The sequence below is a fragment of the Pocillopora verrucosa genome, chromosome 10, assembly GCF_036669915.1.
Source record: "Pocillopora verrucosa isolate sample1 chromosome 10, ASM3666991v2, whole genome shotgun sequence".
Taxonomy (NCBI): domain Eukaryota; kingdom Metazoa; phylum Cnidaria; class Anthozoa; order Scleractinia; family Pocilloporidae; genus Pocillopora; species Pocillopora verrucosa.
This window is the reverse complement of record NC_089321.1, coordinates 13,820,654-13,840,818: the sequence shown is the minus strand read 5'-3', so window position 1 is coordinate 13,840,818 and position 20,165 is coordinate 13,820,654. Positions and strand designations below refer to the sequence as shown.

The following is a 20,165-nucleotide window of genomic DNA, read 5'->3' as shown; positions in this document are numbered from 1 at the left end:
GAATCAGAGCCAAAAAAAAAGAGATGTTAGCGCGCTGGCGGGAGCTCTCGGAGTGGGGCACTAACATTTATTTTTTCTTCACTGATTTTTTCGACCTGCGCCACAGACTTCGCCGAAAAGGAGGAACTGCTCGAAGTGGTAATGCTGTTATCGCCAGTTCCGCCGAATAAAATCCAGTAGTTTGGTCCTGAAATGTTTATATATACTCAATCTCTAAACTCAAATATAGAAAAACACAAACTATTTTTTTAAATAGTTTCTCATTAAAACTTGGACCGATCGCTAGGCGAGACAGAATCATTTGCCAGATTTTAGCCGTTTAAAATGTTTAGAGTATCAATCATTGTGTTCTAAAAGCTCTTCCCTACCATCTTTCCGTTTTAAAACAGTTAAAATCTAATTTCATGAAGCTCTTAATACGGAACGGTCGGAGTTTGCTACACGGACTAATTTGCATAATTCTGCTGCCACGCCGGAAAAATCACCAAAAGTTTGAAGTCACTACGGCGAAGGAAATCAATAAATGCAAGATGTTTTTACATTTCTCTGCTTTCGAATATCTTATTCGAAGAAATCAACCGGAGTTTTTATAGTCTTGTCTGAACTTGAGTCATATCATCCAAGAAAGAGTACTTTTGACCAATTTTAGACAGCTGTCTAACGGGTGTTTTTAAATAAATTATGGCGAACCTCTAAATAAACACGTCAAAATTGAAATGCTTTCAAAACTCCTTAGATATCACAAAATTTGGGAATGTAAACGATTACTTGTTGCATGCAGTGTGTTACGAGGAGTGAGCTTGTCAAGTTTTGAAATTTTCGATGTCGCAAGAGGTCAAGGAAGGGCCCTTAAGCTCTCCAATTTTTTTAAAGTATTTCCAGAAAACAATGTGGTTTTATTTATTTACTACCAAAGATAGTTTAATGGGCACGGTTTGAGGCAAAACGTTTTTCCAATGCGGCCTGGACCGCTTTTACAGAGATCGCCACCAATATTGTCTGTTCTGGGACAGAACCTAGCTGTTGGGATCTAAATTTCAACTTCAATGACTACCTTTGATTTTAATTTCAGCATCTTTCAAAAATTACAGCTGAAAGTTATTGCGTTTGCCGCGAATACGAGAAACTTCTGCCACTTTCTGAAGAACTTGTGGTTAGTAACTTTAGAAAAAAAAAGCTATGGGCCGTATGCCAGGGCGATGTTCATCGCCTTACGTTATTGTGCAACACAAGGCATTAATTGCTAGTAGTGATTATAATTATACCAATATCATTATTATTCCATTAATTGCGTTTTTTAAATGGCAAAAATTAAACTGTTTAACAGCTTAATGATTTCACAAGAAAGCCGAATTAGAGCTTTAGACTGTTTGAGTTACACGGTTTCAGAGATAGCTGAGGAGCAATAAAGCGCTTTTCGCTTGAAGTGGCAAACGTCGCTGTCGAAAACCTCTTGATCTATGATTTATGCCGGAAAAAAAATTATGACCCCTCTTGATAAACACAGTCATTTAATTACAATTTGGCAGACCTTTCGCCTCACAAATGCACGCAAGTTGACCGTTTGTAATCACAATTTTATGGCGAATATTCACAACGCATATAATACGAATTTGTATTTCAGTTGCTATCTGCTATTCAAAGAGGTTCCATGTTGTAATCCTAAGAGAAGCGAAACATATGCACTTCCAATCGTATGTTACAACACCGTGATTTTAGTGGTATTATCTCCAAGAATCAAATAGATATCTGCTGATAAATATTGCAGCCAAGTTTTTGAGTCATTGTAACAACTACAAAGCCGAAAAGGATTTCTGACGCCAAGCAAAGAATAGTGTTGGAAATTCATGATTACTAATTTGACTTCCCTTATCTCTCGGAATGATACTAATCTGGTAACAGATGGAAATGTTTTCAAATTTGCCTTAGGAATAGTTATTATTAAACAGACGTTTATGAAGAATGTGTGTTTTAATAAAAAGAGCGTATAAACATCTAAATTTCGGACATGTTTCAAGCAAATAGTCCTTGTGCGTTTTTTTTTTCCCGAGAAACGATACTCGAACCTTACTGTGTGGAAATATGAGCCAAAAGACAAAATTGGGATTTGAATGATGGCCAATTCGTTCCAAGTTATGAAAGCTAGAGTTTATTTGTGTCGACAGATCACAAAAGGGTGTTAAGTAATTATTTAACTTTTTATTCTTTTGAAGAACTCAGATTTGAAAAGGCAACAAATTGTTGGTTCTGAAATATATTGCTGCAGCTAAGATGTGTTATCAATACTGTACTCTTGCTTCGTTTGTGCAAAACTCTCCAAGTATTCTTAACTTCTAAGGCACTGTAAACGACTAAAACGCAAATTCTATTATTCAAAATTTGTTTGAGTCGTGAAAATGTCACTTTTGAAAAATTGCAAATTGATTTGCACAAAGGGAAATAATCTTTTGAGTATCGTGTACAATAAAAGCTGCCGCTTTCGAGAAAAGTACGTTGTCAATCAAGCTTTAAGGGTTGTTTTCATTGCTGAGGTTCTTGGCAGTTCGCGCGTGAAAAACCGTTTGTAGGTTTTGCGTACATTGTTATTAAGTAATTAAGAAAAACCAGCAAAAATGACAAATGACGCAAATACGTCGATGAATTATGACAGGAAACGATCTTTCTTATCTCCTTTTGTTATCTGGGTAAGAGTTCACTGCACCTACTGTTAAAGCGTGATAGATTTGACTGAAAAGCCTCGATGCTCGAAAACGAAATACTATATTAATTTTTTCTGCTTGATGAAAAGATACGAGGTGACTTCGTCAAGTGCTTCCGAAATTAGCTTCGAAAAAAGCGATTATAATCGCTCATTTTGAGTCTCGTATCAATGTGATCCCTAATAATGTCGTAGAAATATATTCAGAGGACAGTTCGTGAAATTCAGGCCTGATAATTTAGATGACCTTTGAAAAAGCTAAAGTTTGATCGTATTCCAAATATCTCCAAGTGTATTTTCGTTCATTATGCTTTGTTTAAATATATTTGTTTGCCGGAAAAAAAAAGCCGATAAACGCATAGCTGTCGTTTCTTAAAGGCTTACCAGTGGCTTACATGGTGAACTCGCAATCACGTAAACAGTAAGAAGACTGTTTTGGCAGAGCAGAAGATAAATTATTCCCGATTGAAGGTGCTACGCCTACTTACGAGTGAGTTAAATTATAATTCTTTCAGGTTAATAGTTGGATAACAGATCTGAGCTGACAAATAGTCTCCGCCCAACGTGCCACATATAACGCTGGTATGCATTTTTCTGTTAATTTTCCAGGGCAAAGACCTTGAAAGATACTTGTCATTGGACAGATATTTCAGCTTAGGAGAGTGCCTGAAATTTCCACTAATTAAGTGATCTTTCAGCGACATTTGTCGGAATATTAAGACATCGAAAGAAGCTGGTCTTCGGTGAGCCAAAAAGCAGCTGCCTTGTGAGTTATCGTAAAGGGAGAGTACCTATGGCGTCGAGGACAATGTTGATTGCTGCTTTCTTCGTGTTTGCAATGGGTGAGTCCATTTTAGTCCAGTCGGCGGATGACACCGTTGTCATTACCACGAGATATGGATCAGTTCGTGGAGTAATCCGTCGATTTCAAGGTATCAACAAACCCATCAAAACCGTGAACAAGTTCCTTGGTATTCCATATGCCGCGCCACCGGTGAACGAACTGCGGTTTAAACCTCCAAAACCAGTCTCCACTTGGCAACCCTCTACCTACGACGCCTCATATTATCGAAGTATTTGCACACAGCCTAGTGACTACAACATACTCTTCTGGCCGAATTTTTCGCATCCTGAGAGCGAGGACTGTTTGTACCTGAACGTGTATACACCCCACCACAACGGAAGTTTCGGGGCCGTAAAGAGATTATACCCGGTCATGGTGTACATTCACGGAGGGGGATACGAAGTGGGTACTCCTGTTGTGTCCCCCGGGGACATTGTACCCCTGTGGGAGGTGGTGCTCGTCACTATACAATATCGTTTGGGTCCGTTTGGTTTCGTTACAACCGGCGACTCTGTAGCCCCAGGGAATTATGGAATGTTGGATCAGATCGAAGCTTTGAAATGGGTCAAAGATAACATTGAAATGTTTGGAGGAGACCCTTCAAGTGTTACCATATTTGGTGAGAGCGCCGGTGGTTCCAGCGTGGGACTGCATGTCCTGTCTCCTCTCTCGAAGGGCCTCTTCCATCGCGCTATTGCAATTAGTGGAGTGGAACTTTCTCCTTACGCAATAGGCTCCAATATAACTGCAGTTGTACACACGAACGATTTGGCTAAAAAGCTTGGGTGTGCCACAGGTGAAACCGCTGCCACCATATCATGCCTTCGCTCAAAGGAAGCTCAAAAACTCCTTTTACTTGACAGAGCCAACATTTGGAGACCTGTGGTGGACGGCAACTTTCTTCCAGATACCCCTGAGGAGCTCAGAAAATCTGGCCGCTTCAACAAAGTTCCACTAATGGCTGGCTTTACAAGCCAAGAAGGCGCATATTTTTTCCCGAGTCAAATTGAAAACGTCACGCCCACAACTTTTCGCAAAAACCTGTTATTTGCCTTCAAATACATCCTCAATAAATACGGACAAACTTTGGAGACTCCAAACAGACATGAGGTTCCTAACTCTCTCCTAGACGCAGCCGTTTTTCAATACACACCTTGGCCTTACGCTTCGGACAGTCATAAACTTAAACGCGGTTTTTCTGACGTGATCACGGACTCCTGTGTGGCGGAGCCCGCGCATGCAAGTTTGAGGTACCACAGCACGCAGCAACGGGCTTTTCTGTACGAGTTTGCGCATCGCTCCAAGCTCGATCCAGAGCCCGAATGGTTGGGAGTACGCCACAAGGACGATACGCCATACCAGTTTGGTTTCCCACTTATGAACCTCACCGTGTTACAAAATTACGACGAAGCCGACCGCAACATAAGTGACACGGTTTTAACACTTTTCACGAACTTTGCCAAATTCGGAAACCCGACGCCTGAGCCCGTCTTCGGGGCTTCATGGCCGCCATTCAACCAGAGTCATTTGGCTTATTTCCTAATTCAAGGAAAACCGACGCATGCGAGTAACTATCGACCAACCCAGATGGCATTTTGGCGTGAGTATTACAAAACATTGCTTAAAGAGAATAATTGTCCTGAAGTTGTCTCTTCTACAAGTAGAGGAACACAGTTGAAAGATGTACGACTGATGAAAGCTATTTTTTTTTCTCACATGATCCTTATGTTTTGGCTGTTTTGATCCGCGCTTAAGCCTGGTTCAAACGGTCATGATAGTCGAGGATAGTTTCAACAATTACGCGCGTTTGTACACGAACCATCATGCACTATCATCGACTATTATCGGCTATCATCAAGTATCTCGTAGTTTGGACACGGTCAAATTCCACATGATAATTGATGATTTTTTTTACCGTTTGAACGAGCGGATCATAGTGTATGATGGTTTTTATCTCATTGCGTGATTTTTTCAACTATCACGAAGCGTTTGAACGCAAACAATATAGTCATTGATAGTTCTAACTATCAGCGACAATCATGACCGTTTGATCCGCGCTTCGGAAGTATTTTCATAAATCCGAGTTTTGTAAACAGCATAATTGTCGATGAGAGAAGGAAAATATCACCGCATGTGTAATCTTTTATTGCTACACACGAATTGATCTTATTAGTGAAAGCTAACTGATGCACCGCGAATAAAGTTTCGAAAGCTTCCTGGTTCTGGGCTCAAGTTATTTGCTGCATTCCACTATCAATTCGAAATGTTTTAAAACAATTTACACTGTAAGTACTTTGTTACGAGAACAAAATCTGACATCAAAATTTACCGCGTTTCAAGATCAATGTCATCAGTTGACTGTTTTTGGGTCAGGGGAGGGGTAGGCAAGCAGTTGCTCAGATGCTAACATTGCTCCGCTTTTCATTATCCAGATGAGAACTAAAGACTTTAAGGCCCAGTTTTATCTTAAAGATAGTTCATTCTCCGAATCGGCATCTATAATAATAGTGCATAATACCATACATATACCTGAGAATGTTAAAGGTTCAATGACATCGTTGTTCATTATGTTACTAAAATTTACTTAAAAGAATAAAAGACATTAAGTTTTGACTGTATTTTTTTTTAATCTCCATTCACTTTTATTTCTTCTAGAGAAAGAACTGTCAGAAAAAATAATTCTGCCTTCAAATAACTGTCATGGTTAATGGTTCTACCAAATTAAGGACAATCACCGATCAAAGTCTCATAATGGGAATATTCCGTCCTTTCGAGTCTCGGATGCCCTAGGGGGAGGAGGATAATTGGTGATTAGGGACCGTTCAATATTTATTGTCTGGGGGAGGGAGGGGGGTGGAAGATTTTGGTTGTGTGACGACGAATCCACCTGACTCCACTAGGGCTCTGTAATATTCTTACGACCCCCCCCCCTCCATTGGTAACCAATTTTCTATGGTTCCCCCCGCCCCTTTATTCTCTGTTGGTGACGACTGATCCTTCTTCCGTATACCTGAAAACCATCTCCACCAGAATCCTACAACTCCCCATCCCTACCCCAGAGGCGTATCACTAACATTATTTCTCTTTCCCATTGCATCTCAAGTTCCCAGTCCCCAGTATCTCTAACGGCATCTGGAGGTTTTTTCCTCATAGCAAGTTCGCCCTATACCACCTTTTAGAGTTCTCCCCTAAAGTAAAACAAGTCCGCCTCCACCTTTACAAGTTCGCCCCCAACTATTTCAACTTGTTTCCTTTCGGCTTTCTTGTAATATGATTCGAGCAAAAAAGAAATAAATCTTGCCGTAAAGGAACGAGCTGAAACATTTGGGGGCGATTTCGTTTTACTTCAGAGACCATCTTGCAAAGGTGATGGGGGGGGGGGCAAATTAAAATGGGGCAAAACCTCCACAAAGCTCTCTACCTATTTAATTTCTAGTCTTAAAGAAGGGTAAGATAACAGAATTTCATTAAATTTTCAAACTAGACCTGTTTCTTCTACATTTTTGTGCTAAAGGGTAGTCCTACGTTACATTTCTTTATTTTAAACACCAGCCTTCTAATGTGTAAAATTCAGGCAAGTCGACATAAAGCCTTGAGCAACTGATCGCTACAACACCACTGTTTTTTTGCTCCTCTGAAAAGACAATCCTTCAGAGACATTAAAAATCTGGGTGCTACCTTTTTCCGTGACTTCAGATGATTTTGTTCTCTAATTTTTACGTGACAAATGGAGATATTTTTTCTTATCAATCAAAAATCATGTCAAACAAAAAGACGAAAGAAAAGACGATAAAGTTACGGAAAAGGAAGCACCGTTTAACACCAGATGTAGAATGGCAGGTGTGGGGCTCCTCTAACAACATCCTCTCGTAGAACTCATTCCAAAACGCCATTTTGGTTGGTTTGTAGTTGACAGCCATCTTAGGCTGCGACTGGACACGAAGATACACCATGTGACTCGTGTTGAATCCTTCCCATGATACACCGTTGACAGGCTGTGGTGTGGGTTTACCATATTTGGCAAAGTTCGTAAAAAGCGTGATTAACATGTAGCTTAGGTTTCGGTCTGCCTCGTTATACTGTTGTAAAACGGTTAGATTCATTAAAGGAAACCCGAACTGGTAAGGGGTGTCATCCTTATGTGAGGGTCCTTTCCATGCGGGCCTTAGGTTGAGCGTAGACATATGTGCAAATTCGTACATGAACACAGGAGCGTTTTTACTGTGAAGAGCCAGATCTGCATGCGTTGGGGCACTCATGGTGAAGTCCCCGACTTCATCTGCTAATGCAATTTTCACCTTAATGTGATCATTTTGATCGGGCCACGGTGTATACAACAACATTAAGGTATCGAGAAGAGTCTTTGGAAGATCTCCGTTCAACATTTGTCCATACTCGTTGCCAATCGTATTAAATACCTCCTTAGTTCGATGAAGGAAATCTTCAGGTGTTGTGTTCTCGAGGAGTTGTGGGAAAAAGTAGGTGCCTTCCTGGCTAGTAAACCCTGCCAAGTACGGAACATGATGGAAATTTCCGGCCCTTCTCAGCTTTCGTGGAGTGTCCAGAAGAAAGTTTCCATCAACTATGGGCCTCCACACATTTGCATCCTTCACTGAGAACTTCAAGGCGTCAATCGAACGTAGACATTTGATCATTCCACCGCTATCCTCTACTTCACAACCCACCTGTTTGGCGGCCATCTTGCTCTGTTTTGTTACTTCTTCGTTTGACCCAATGGCAAAAGGGGAGAGGTCCACTCCGCTGTTCGATATTGCATGGTGAAAAAGACCCTTCGTAAGAGGGGACAAGAGTAGAAGGCCTACGCTGGACCCTCCAGCGCTCTCACCAAATATGGTAACCGCCGACGAATTACCCCCAAAGGGCTCTATGTTGTTTTGGATCCATTTTAGAGCCTCGACCTGATCCAACATTCCATAATTTCCAGGAGCCTTTACGTCACCAGAAGTAATGAACCCAAAGGGGCCTAAGCGGTATTGTATGGTCACCAGAACGACACCCCATGAGGGGATCACATCTCCCGGACTGACAGCGGGGGTTCCAGCTTCATAGCCCCCTCCGTGAATGTAAACCATGACTGGAAAGAGTTCCTTGGAGCTCGAGTTCCGATGGGGTGAATACACATTTAGATACAAGCAATCTTCGCTTTGTGGAATGGAAAGATTTGGCCAGAAGAACTCATTGTACTCAGGATCTTGAATACAGATGTCCTTAAAATACGAGGCATCGTAAATGGACGGGTTCCAAACCTGGGGGGGCTGCGGAGGCTTAAACCGTAACTCACCCACAGGCGGCGCTGCAAACGGAATCCCAAGAAATTTATCCACAGCTCGGATGGGCATGCTGAGGTCATCAAAACGACGAGTATTTCCCCTGACCGATCCAAATCGTGTTTTCACTATAATCAAATCATCTTCAGCAAAAGCTAAGAAAAGTCCTGCGGTCATTAAAAAGGCAACTATGTAACAGGTCTTGAAGAATACCATCGTTGTCGACTTGTCATGTAAAAAAACAGCGCTCCGTGCGTTATCCGACCGAAACAAAAGCAAAACAACCTCAAAGATTACCTAGGTCATATAATTGCTTGCAATCTCACACCGACAAATACTAGAAGGCTCCTTCCGTTTCCATAAATGAAAACTTAGTGACAGACAGTTTCAATCTGTCTCCCATTTGACTCGGGCTTCTTTCAACGTACAGTGACTTATAGAACTTGACCTGTGTTAGATAACTCAGCAAAAATGTTTTGCACGAGTTTATTTAAGGAAGTCGAGAACTTAATGGCCGCAATACAAATAATGTGGTCTTGATAACAGAGCATCCTTGATTATGAATAACAACTCGTTCAAGAATAAACGATTACCAATTAAGAAGTCATTACATTCCTCGACTCGAACATTATTTCCTTGAGGAAAAAAATGGTTCAACTTTGCTCCAACCCCACAAGCTAAATTCCTTCTTCTCGAGCTTCCTGATACCGAGGAAGCATCAAGAAGGATTAAGATTCGAAGCTATGCATAATCGTGACACAAAGTATTTAAATTCAGCGATCATGATAAAAGTCAATTTTAGAGGTTCTCATTCCGTAGAAACAATGAGATGTTTAGTTCAGGGAGGGGGGAGGGAGGGGGGGGAGAAGGCAGCTTGGAAAAGATTTGTTATCAAACACTTCGTCTTGAAATTCATTTAGGAGGTCAGGTTATTTTTTTCCGAACGTCCAAGAGATAATTAACCATAATTTAATTAACCACTTGATAATTTCAAAATCTACGTGGTAAGGTGTGATTTCTAGTCATAGAAATTACACGGACTAAAACGTCTAAAAATTCACCTAACACGGCTTTCAGGTTATTCCGCACTCCCTCCACACCCCCTCCCCCCTTCTCTTTTCAAAATGTTTGGTTTAATAGCCTTTCAAATTCGTCGTGGGGGTTCAAATTCATAAGTGGCTTGGATTGCCTAAAGAAGTAAACAGTTGAGATTCGATTTTCAGCTGAAACAGATCACGCTTCCTAAAAGTCTTGATCTTCACAACAATCTCGCTCAGAAAGTGTCTCATCTACTTCTGACGGCCCACTAATTCATTGCAGATATGTTCGTTTTAATCTGAGGCCGGCCAAATCCTGCGACATGGAAAACAACTTACATCATCTGTGAGAAATGTCGGTGTTATTAAGTATCAAGTGTTCTCTAATGAACCGGCCTGCATGGCAGAAGTTCAATTTCTCAGCCCACCCTCGACAGGTGGTTATCAGATTTTATTCTTTATTTTTATTGACGTAGATGGAAACTAATGCCAGCATGTACTGAAAGCCTGTTGACGTCACAAATTTTGCATTCGTAGTAATTTTATCCGCTTAAGTTTCATGACCAGTAATCAAAATATGTAACCTTGGCCATTTTCCACACCGCTTTTCAATGGCCATAGACTGTTTCCAGAGGAGACTAATCACAGTGAGGCAAAAAGAACCCAGAGCAAAATATTATTACGATAATTTTTTCTCGGGGAGGGGCGGTTCGAAGATTTTGGTTGCGTCACAATAACATTTACCTGATCCCCCCCCCCCCCATAAAAAGCTCGATCCGTAGTATTCAAATTATTCCCCCTCCCCCCCGTCATTGGCCGTCAAATTTCTTCAGTCTCCCCTCTATACTGTGTTAGCGACGACTCATCCCCCCTCCGGTCCCCCCTGAAACCATTTGATCCCCCCAAAATCTTCCGATTCCTCACGTGATAAATAATTACTGGTCCATGACGCCTCAAACGCGGGGAAAACGCGAATGATCTGGTCGCTGTTAGTTTTAGTTTTAGTTTTAAAATTGAATCGTTAGGAAATTGGTGTAGGTATATTCTTGACCAATCGGAGCTGAGGGGGCGACGAACAAAACAAATTCGATCCCCTGTTTATTTTAAAGACTTAATTGGGGATTATTTTGGTCTAGACTATAGGTTTTTTATCTGTCGGATTGAAGATCAAAGTTACTGAAGAAGAAAGCGAGGAAACAATGACGAAAATGGAAGGGAAAAAAGTTAGAAAAATTGTCATAGATTGACACCAGACCACCATGACCACCAGACCTGTGAGGAAATATTACCTAACTCTTAACCCAACAATGTTTTTGCTCGCACGCGATGTAGGTCTTGACGCATCACATGACAGAATATGCCCCAGTTAAAACTGGGAAATATCTAGTGCTGTATATACCCCAAGGGATGTTTCCTTACTTTTCAAACGTTACATCCACTAGCGGAAAACTCTGAAGTAATCTTAAATTTGAATCAAGATGAGAGAGCGTTTCGCTGTTGTTACAGAACAAGAGACATTATTGTTTATAAAATAGTACCAGTGGGCACTGAAAAGTGAACATCCCACGCCTTAAACGATAGCCTATTCGTAAACATTTTTTCCAGCGCGTTACAAAATATTCCTAAGATGTTTGTTTGTTAACTTCCATTTGGCACGAGAATAAGTACTTGGACATTATCTGTTCTTTGTAGCTCAGTTTTCTTCGAGCTTCGCTCTCGGAAATCTCTGCGCATCTTGGTAAAGATAATGTCTGTGAACAACTATCCGAGCATATTTTCACGCCACATGGAGTCTATTACTTATTTGTCAGCATCGTGCTTAGTATACGATTATTAGCATGTAAGATTCATTCCACCTTGACGAAGTTTTCTTTCTCCTTGTCTCAGATATTTAAGATTTCAACAACCTTGCTTTCCACTCAGAGACTTAATTAATATTCAGGAACGTATTAATCAGTCATTTTGAACGTGCAATGTATGCTACACGGTTCGCGCGCGCATCTAAATACGAAAAGCCTGCTGACAAGTACCCTAATCAATCTTAGGTTCTCAGTATTGTATTGTAAAATCTCATTTTTTGCCAAAGAAATTTAGTAAATCGAACAAATCAGGAGAATTATATAACAAGTATTTTTAAAACACAACCATACAAGAAAAAAAAAAGCCGTGTTCAAGTTTGATATGATAACACAACTTTTGATTTGGAAGACTTTCGGTGTCATTATGATTTAAACTCCGCTTCAAAAGTGACGTGGCTAAGGCAAGAGTCATTATTAATCGCGTGGGAAAGGGGGGGGGTGGAGGATTTTTGGGGCGGAACAAAGGGGTTCACGAACAGATAATAAAGGGAAAGCTTCAGAAAATTGACTGCCAATTAACTGTCAATGATGGCGGGGAGCATTATGGGGGATAAAGTAGATTTTATGTGACATAAGCAAAAACCCTCAAGCCCCCTCCCCTCCCCCTTAACTGTTTGCTAAAAACAGAAAATTAGAACGATGGTTTAAATCAGTGGACTTGCTGATCATGGTGAGGCAAAATAGTTAGAGATAGCAAAGACTTTTGAAAATTGTCAAAGCAAGCGTGGGTAAGACATGAATACTGGCAACTTTGGCACTAGCGCTAGTGATCTTTGTACCAAAGCCTACTTGAATTAGTTTAGGATGGTAATTGTTCCAAAATGCCACTCGACGAGGAGCAAATGAAGCGGCCATCTTGGATTTGTTGTCAACTCGGATGTAAGCTCTGTGACTTGAGTTGTACTTCTCCCACGTAACACCGCTGACTGGCAATGGTGTTGGATCGCCATACTTAGCAAAGTTTGTATACAGTTCCATGATCGTCAAACTAATATCTTTGTCGATGTCATCAAAGAAAGGTAACGTCAAAGGAGCGCCAAAGTCAAAAGGCGCGTTTGCGTCATGAACCACACCCATCCACTCTGGGGTGGGACTCGCTGTCTTTGAACGGTGAGCGAATTCGTACATGTAAACTGGCGCGTATTTGCTGTGAATATCGGCCACCTCGTGACTTGGTGCAAAGTAGATGTAATCTCCAATTAGGTCGACAAGCTGACTTCTTAGTGCATATTTGTCACTGTTGTCAGGCCATGGGGTGTACATAAATTCCAGCGCGTCTGCGATAAGGACAGCGGTTTCATTTCTAGAGATGAAAAGACGAAAGCATCAAGTTTGTCTGAGGATCGAGGATTATGGCTATGGATTATTATTATGGCTCCTGGTTGTTTTTTTTTTGTTTGTGTGTTTTTTTTCCTTTTGAACTGCAACCTGTTTCGCTTCGCCTTTGGAAGAGTTGGATAATTTTGGATTTGGTTGTGGGGAAACGGGAACTGTTGATGGTCAAATGTCTTAATTAAACTCCTTATCCTAGTTTAAGATAGGCATTAAATAAGACTGATTATAAATTGAAATATTTCACAAATTTCTTCCCAATTCTTTTAAGATAGACTGGGAGATACTGTTTTGTCATCCTGGATGTTCACTCTTGGAAGTAAGTGGAACAAACTCTATTAAATATGAACTTTCTTTATAGACGGCGTTTCGTCCCCACCACACCCACTTTATTCTGGGAAGGAAAGGGGGGTACTAAAAGTTTTACTACTTCATTTCAAGACATGGAACAACACTGACGACAAAGTTAAAAAAAATTAAAACTCACCTGCTGCTTTGAGCATGTGCGAGCCTTGTTACAAACTTCTTAAAGTATGACGGGCTTACACCGTTGTTCACATTCTCTGTGAGTCCGAAAGAAGATTTCGCTACGGGGCCAAGAAAAGTTGAACCCTCGTTGCTGGTGAAACTTATCATCAACGGCACTTTCTTGAAATCTCCTCTTCTACGCATCTGTTGAGGAGAGTCATCGAGAAAATTCTTATCCACGATTGGAGCCCAACGGACGTACTGATGATGCGTATTCTTCACTGATTCTGCAGCTTTCTGTATTTCCGAGCCTTCTTTACCGCGTATGCAATCAACCATTAAGGCGTGATCGCTTGTTGTGCAGTCCAGTTTTTGGGCAAGCTCTTTGGCAAAATGCACACCGATTGAAGTTGGTTGAGTTGCAAACGAGCTCAGATCTACTCCGCTCTCTGCAATGGCTTGGTGGAAAAGATTTTTTGACAGCGGTGATAGTAGATGAAGGCTGACACTTGTTCCTCCAGCGCTTTTTCCAAAGATAGTCACCTTGCTGGGATCCCCACCAAAATTCTTAATGTTCTCTTTGACCCATTTTAGAGCTGCGACTTGATCGAGTATTCCATAATTTCCGGAAGCAGCAGAATCCCCGGTGGTCATGAAACCAAATGGACCGAGACGGTATTGAATCACGACAACCACCACCCCATGAAGAGCTAACATGTCGCTTTGAAATATTAATGCAGTGCCACTTTCGTAACCTCCCCCATGAATATACACCATCACGGGTAAACTCAAAGTTACATTTGGGCTGTAGATATCGAGGTACAAACAATCCTCGCTGTAGACAAAATCTTGAGTGAATATTCGAATGAAGACCTCATGGTCGTCATCTTGCCAGCAAATGTTGCCGTGTTGTTTAGCTTGACGCACGTCTGGTTTCCATTGCCGTGGGGGATCTGGTGGTTTGAATCTGAGGTTTCCAATCGGTGGTGCAGCGAATGGAACTCCAAGAAACTTGCTGACAGACTTGAATGGTCCAGTAGAATTTTGATAAAAGCTCTCAACACCTTCAATGTCCCCATACTTTGTGGAAACCATGGTTGATTTGATTTGAGGCAAATACACCACGAATAAGACAAGCTTCGCTAAAACCGTCGAAAACATCCCTGTTTACTTCTCTTAAAGATGATACGGGCAAGTTTAACTCATAAATTCGTGACCCTATCGAAATGTTGATCACCACCTGATAGGCATACTCAACATACCAGAAGTAACTCAAGCGTTTTTAGGCAAGTTGGGTTTGAGACGAATTTATACATGTATAAACAATGCGTTTAATTGCTAATCGCTAGACTAGGCAAGCGTTTCTCATACCAATGAAGTTCGCGAAGGGAAACGACGTTTTAAACAGAACGAATTGCAATGAGAGTTGTTTTGTGGCAAAGTGGACAAGTTTAATTTCGAAAGAGAAGTTTATGAAAAAGTGTGATGAATTTTAATCTGAGCTGTCTGCGCACAATAGTGTGACTAGATGATAAATGTAAAGTGAGGTGAAATAGATCATTAAAAATTAAAAAATCTTTGCACATACATTTAATTTGCATATCATTCTAGTTATTCGGACGTAACAACAAAGAACTGCCAGACGAGTCGCACTCGGATATTGCAAAAAAAAATGAATTTTTCTTGATATACATGAATTGTCGCGATTTGTTGAGTCATTTTTATGATGGACGAAATTGCCATACCTTCAAATGTATTTCTTTATTCACTTAAAATGCACGATATTTATTATTTCAGTTAGGTCAATAATATATGTATCCTTTTAGTCGGGATAACCTCTTTTCCTTTACTAGCAGTACTCATAGCTATGACACAAGGCACGCTTTTCACTTACCATACTGCAAATATAACGCAGTTTTCCGTTTTCTTTCAAAGTCCTACATTTTTCAATACCCTTACTTGCAAAGTTAAAAACACTCCAACTCTAGCGTCCTTCAACTATTATCAACCTCCTTCTTTCTTTTTTTTTCCTCCTGATGCTAATCTGGCTTTACACCTATGCATCTTTTTCGATGTTTTGTGCGGCACAATCTTTTTGTTCCTTAATTTGGGAGAAAACCTAATCGCATGCAAGCATCGTGGTTTCATATAAATTTCCTCACCACACACTTTGCTATATTTCACGTAGCTTATCGTGCTTGCTTGTAAATTTTTTATTGTAATATGGCAAATTAATCAATGAATAAAGATTTATTACTGAAAAAAAACTTCCTTAAACGGCGAGATAGAAGACGTATCGCAAATGAAGACCTTGAAAAGTTTAGGCTAAATATTTCTAGATAGACAAATATACTTATGTGGTTCATTCACTTGGACTTACCTCTGATTAAACCGTGCAATGCGAAATATTTATGAGAACAATTTGCCCAAGGCATACTGAAGTGTTTGTTCCATTAATTGGACAAATAACTTGGTTATGAGATAATCTGTATTTATTGGTTAGCACACCCTTCATCGAAGTTGATTATTATTGATGTGACTTGGTCCATTCCCGCATGGATCTAAAGTGTATCAGACCCTAGTATACAACAATTGGCGACGAGGAGTGGCCACTCTTGGAATGATTGAGTCCCTCAGCCCCAGTTCAGACGACTGGAACGCATTCTGCGACACGCACCTGCTATCAGCATTTGAAAAGGGTTGACTGTTTTCCGCGTACGTTTGGCATTCGTGCCGTGCACACTAGTTGTACGCATCTACGTTGCAGTTTGTGAAATAATAATCAAAAGTAAAAAGTAGAACCCCCGCAAACTCGAACTCCTAAGGGAAACAAAAAAATGTTTCTACTTAGCAGGGGTCTGAGCCAGCTGACGGTAAATGATTGAAAAAACGCTGTCAAGTGGAATCAGATCTCGTTCGAGGTACTCGCGGAAGGTTCAAGTCAACAGAGTTCGAGTTAGTGGGGTTCTACTGCTGTATTTTCATCAATTTTTCCATTCTTGACTATTCTCGCACCGTACTTGGTTAACACTTCACAGCTTTTAAGTTTTTCAGTCTTATCAATTCGACCCGTGGGGAATTTAGAGGGAAGGTACGAGGGATGTGTACCCCACCCATCATATCTGATGTTTTTTAACAACTGCAGGACCAGTCTAATTTATCGGGGGTTGGGGGTGGGGTTTTGAGAATTTTGGGGGATCACTTGATTTTCAGGGGTAACTGAGGGGGGTCAGCCTGGGGCAGGGGTCGGAGGATTTTGATTGTTCCCCCTAGGGCTCTGTAGTATTCTAATGTCCATCTCCCCTCCCCCCATACTCTGTTAACGACGACTGACGATTTTTCTCTCTCGAGAGCAGAGTTGCATAGCTTAATAAATTGATGTTAACTAACGTGACTTTAAGTTTACTGTACCGTGATTAATTCAATTTATTCCATTTTTGTTACTCTGTAGCTGTGTTTTGTTTGCACACAGCCATACAGCCTCCTTGACGTGCAACTATGGTGACAGTTGACAGTTTTACGGCATTCCTAGGACAACATGAGTGTCACGAAAGCTTTTGTTATTGTCTACAGATTCAAATTTTACATTCCGTTCTGTGAGAGTTTCCGTAGCTATAACAACGAACACTACACCAGCATTTTGTACTCAAGCCACGCACAGAACGGAGATAAATGCTGAGAAGAAACATGTTTTCAGTTCTTCTGAAGCCGTTGACAGCAATCTGTACATTATTGCCACTGGTCACTTCAATAAGAGTATCTACGAAGTATGGAGATATCGAAGGTGTCGTCGCTTCATATCCAAGAGTCTCGGGGCTCCGTTTTCAGTCTGTCAGCAAATTCCTAGGCATTCCTTTTGCTGCTCCACCGGTTGGTGAGCTTCGACTCAAACCACCTGTACCTCCAGTTGTTTGGAGACCGCACATCCTTCCAACGAAAAAGCATGGAAACATTTGCATGCAAAGCAGACAGTATGATTATTGGTACAAAACGTTCGCTGAAAACTACTCTTACAGCGAGGATTGCTTGTACCTCGACGTCTACTCCCCAAATGTAAGCTCGAGTTTACCAGTCATGGTTTACATTTACGGTGGAAGCTTCACCAACGGTGCGGCTATCACATACCCGAGCGACATTTTGGCTCTGCACGGGGTGGTAGTTGTGGTGATTCAGTATCGTCTCGGTCCGTTTGGTTTCTTGACGACCGGCGACTCTTCGGCTCCTGGGAATTTTGCAATGCTGGATCAAGTCGAAGCACTGAAGTGGGTCCAGGACAACATTGAGACTTTTGGCGGAAATTCTACCGAGGTGACGATATTTGGAGAAAGCGCCGGCGCGGCGAGTGTGAGCCTTCATTTACTTTCACCTCTTTCGAAGGGTCTCTTTCACCAAGCCATTGTCGAAAGTGGGGTGGATTTGAGTTCCTTCGCGACTCAGCCCGTTTCGTTTGGCCTTAACTTTGCCAAAGAACTTGCTCAAAAATTAAAGTGCACTACAAACAGCTACAAAAATATGGTCTCTTGCATCCGCTCGAAGAGTGCTGTGGAAATGCAAAACGCTGCCGAAATGTTAACGTTTAAGCTCACCGATTATCTTATGTGGGCGCCGGTAGTAGACAACCATTTCCTTCTCGCGGACCCACGAGAACTGCGTGAAAAAGGAGAGTTCAAGAAAGTCAAGTTAATGATCAGTTTCATGAGCCACGAGGGTGCATCGTATCTTGGACCTGTCGCCAAATGGTCTTTTGGACTACAGGAAAATGTGGAAGACGGAGTCAGTCCAGCCTTTTTCAAGGAATTCTTAAGGCATTCGCTCATGTTAGCGTTACCGAGTGAGTCACTTAATATTATCAGCATTTTTTTAATTTTGTGCTTCTGTTTGGTTTTAGCATTTACTAGGTCAAAGGCTAGCGAAGGGCCTGATGCATCCTTGCCTAAGCGCAAATTTGACACGTTCTGTTTGTATGTCAGGAGTTGATGTTCTGTCTGGTAGATCAACGGCCCTGTATATGTTATGGAAGTCACACGGACCGTATATTATAAGAGATGCACTGCTCAAAAAGTCACACTGCTTTTCAGTATTGTCAGCAGTGTGATATTATTACTGCGTATCCCTAGCAGGTCGCTAGTATGTTCCATAATTATGTAATTTTGCGTGTCATGGCACACGAAATGCTTTTACTCACACACCCACAATGCACGTCAGTCACGCTTGTCACGCTACGTGTCGTCTTCATCCCTTATATCAATTGTTTGTTTATTGTCGCACGTTTAACGCTGCATTTCGTCCGGTACATCACAGCTGACGAGAGTGTCACAATATATGACAAACTACATGTCACTCCGCGTATTACGCTACATATCAGTCGTTTCAAGGCACTACGTGTCACGCTCTCTCAGCTCATGTCACGCTTAATGAGACATGTAATATCCTGTATCTCTAAGATGTTTGATCACTTTATTACCTTTAGGAAGAAGAATGCTGACCTCATCGCAGACGCGCTGGAGTTCATGTACACCCCATGGCCTGATAATAGTGACAAATACGCACTAAGAAGTCAACTTGTAAACTCCATCGGTGATAATGCGTTCGTCGCACCAAGTCACGAAGTCGCCGATATTCACAGCCAGTATGCCGAGGTCTTCATGTACGAGTTTGCGCACCGCTCAAAGAATGGCAGCTACTATGCTGAATGGATGGGCGTGGCACATGGGGAGAACCTTCCATTTGACTTCGGTATCCCGATGCTGCCGAATTTTCCTGAATATGATGAAGCCGATAGAAACATCAGTTTCTTTGTCATGGCACTGTATGCAAACTTCGCCAACTTCGGTAATCCAACGCCGCAACCAGTCAGCGGTGTTATGTGGGATAAGTACAACTCAAGCCGCAGGGCCTATCTCCGAGTGAACACCAAACCCAAGATGGCGGCTTCGTTCGCTCCTCGTCGAATGTCATTTTGGAATAATTATCATCCCAAACTGAAAAAGACGAATTTTGATTTGAAGAGAGCCGTAGTCGGTGGAGTAAGCTCTAATGTAGTTTTGGCAACATATCTCCAGCTTGGAGTTATTATCTGTGCAACAATAGTCTGAAGTAACAAACATGATCTTATCATACCACCTAAGATATATATATATATATATATATATATATATATATATATATATATATATATATAATAGAGATGATCTCACTGACTCTCCCGTAAACCTCTCCACCCAAAGCTTTGATATTAAGGATGAGAAGGGGCTGGTCATTATTTTTCGCCTAGGAGATTGCAGGGGGGGGGGGGGTGGGGTAGTTTGGAGGATTTTTAATTTTTCACGTTAAATTGTTCCCAATCCCCATAGGCTCTGTATTATGATCCACCCTTACTAGAAGTTAATTGGCGGTCAATTTTCATTAGCCCTCCCCCCTTTTTAATTACTTTGTTGGCAGCGACTGATCCCTCGTCTATTTCCCCCCTGAAAACCATGTGACCCCCACAGAATCCTCCAACTGCCCTCCAAAATAAATGGCTAGTCCCTTATCACTTTGCAATTTACTTTCGTTTCATTTTTTGTTTAACCTTAATTTTTAGGTTAAGTTAGACATGAAACGGAAACTGTTTAACTAAAGCACTAAATAATGAAATTT

At 41.3% G+C, this 20,165-nt stretch overlaps 4 protein-coding genes across 4 annotated transcripts; 2 read left to right on the top strand and 2 right to left on the bottom strand.

Annotated features, from left to right (window-relative positions):
* The first annotated feature begins 3,058 nt into the window (after positions 1–3,058).
* LOC131771747 (neuroligin-4, X-linked-like) lies at positions 3,059–6,086 on the top strand. Its single transcript, XM_059087600.2, has 2 exons — positions 3,059–3,188; positions 3,308–6,086. Exon 2 carries the CDS (start codon positions 3,492–3,494, stop codon positions 5,283–5,285), a length of 1,794 nt encoding a protein of 597 aa, XP_058943583.1. The 5' UTR covers positions 3,059–3,188; positions 3,308–3,491; the 3' UTR covers positions 5,286–6,086.
* Positions 6,087–6,195: 109 nt separating this feature from the next.
* On the bottom strand, positions 6,196–9,239 carry LOC131771748 (neuroligin-4, X-linked-like). The gene has a single exon (XM_059087602.2). It carries the CDS (start codon positions 9,044–9,046, stop codon positions 7,289–7,291), a length of 1,758 nt encoding a protein of 585 aa, XP_058943585.2. The 5' UTR covers positions 9,047–9,239; the 3' UTR covers positions 6,196–7,288.
* A 1,790-nt stretch (positions 9,240–11,029) lies between these two features.
* Positions 11,030–14,824, bottom strand: LOC131771771 (neuroligin-4, X-linked-like). The gene is made up of 2 exons (XM_059087637.2): positions 13,546–14,824; positions 11,030–13,029 (listed from the first exon to the last, which is right to left on the bottom strand). The coding sequence occupies exons 1-2, from the start codon at positions 14,685–14,687 to the stop codon at positions 12,411–12,413; spliced, it is 1,761 nt and encodes a 586-aa protein (XP_058943620.2). The 5' UTR covers positions 14,688–14,824; the 3' UTR covers positions 11,030–12,410.
* Positions 14,825–17,134: 2,310 nt separating this feature from the next.
* Positions 17,135–19,683, top strand: LOC131771743 (neuroligin-4, X-linked). Its single transcript, XM_066173149.1, has 2 exons — positions 17,135–18,349; positions 18,997–19,683. The coding sequence occupies exons 1-2, from the start codon at positions 17,199–17,201 to the stop codon at positions 19,619–19,621; spliced, it is 1,776 nt and encodes a 591-aa protein (XP_066029246.1). The 5' UTR covers positions 17,135–17,198; the 3' UTR covers positions 19,622–19,683.
* Positions 19,684–20,165: the final 482 nt, after the last annotated feature.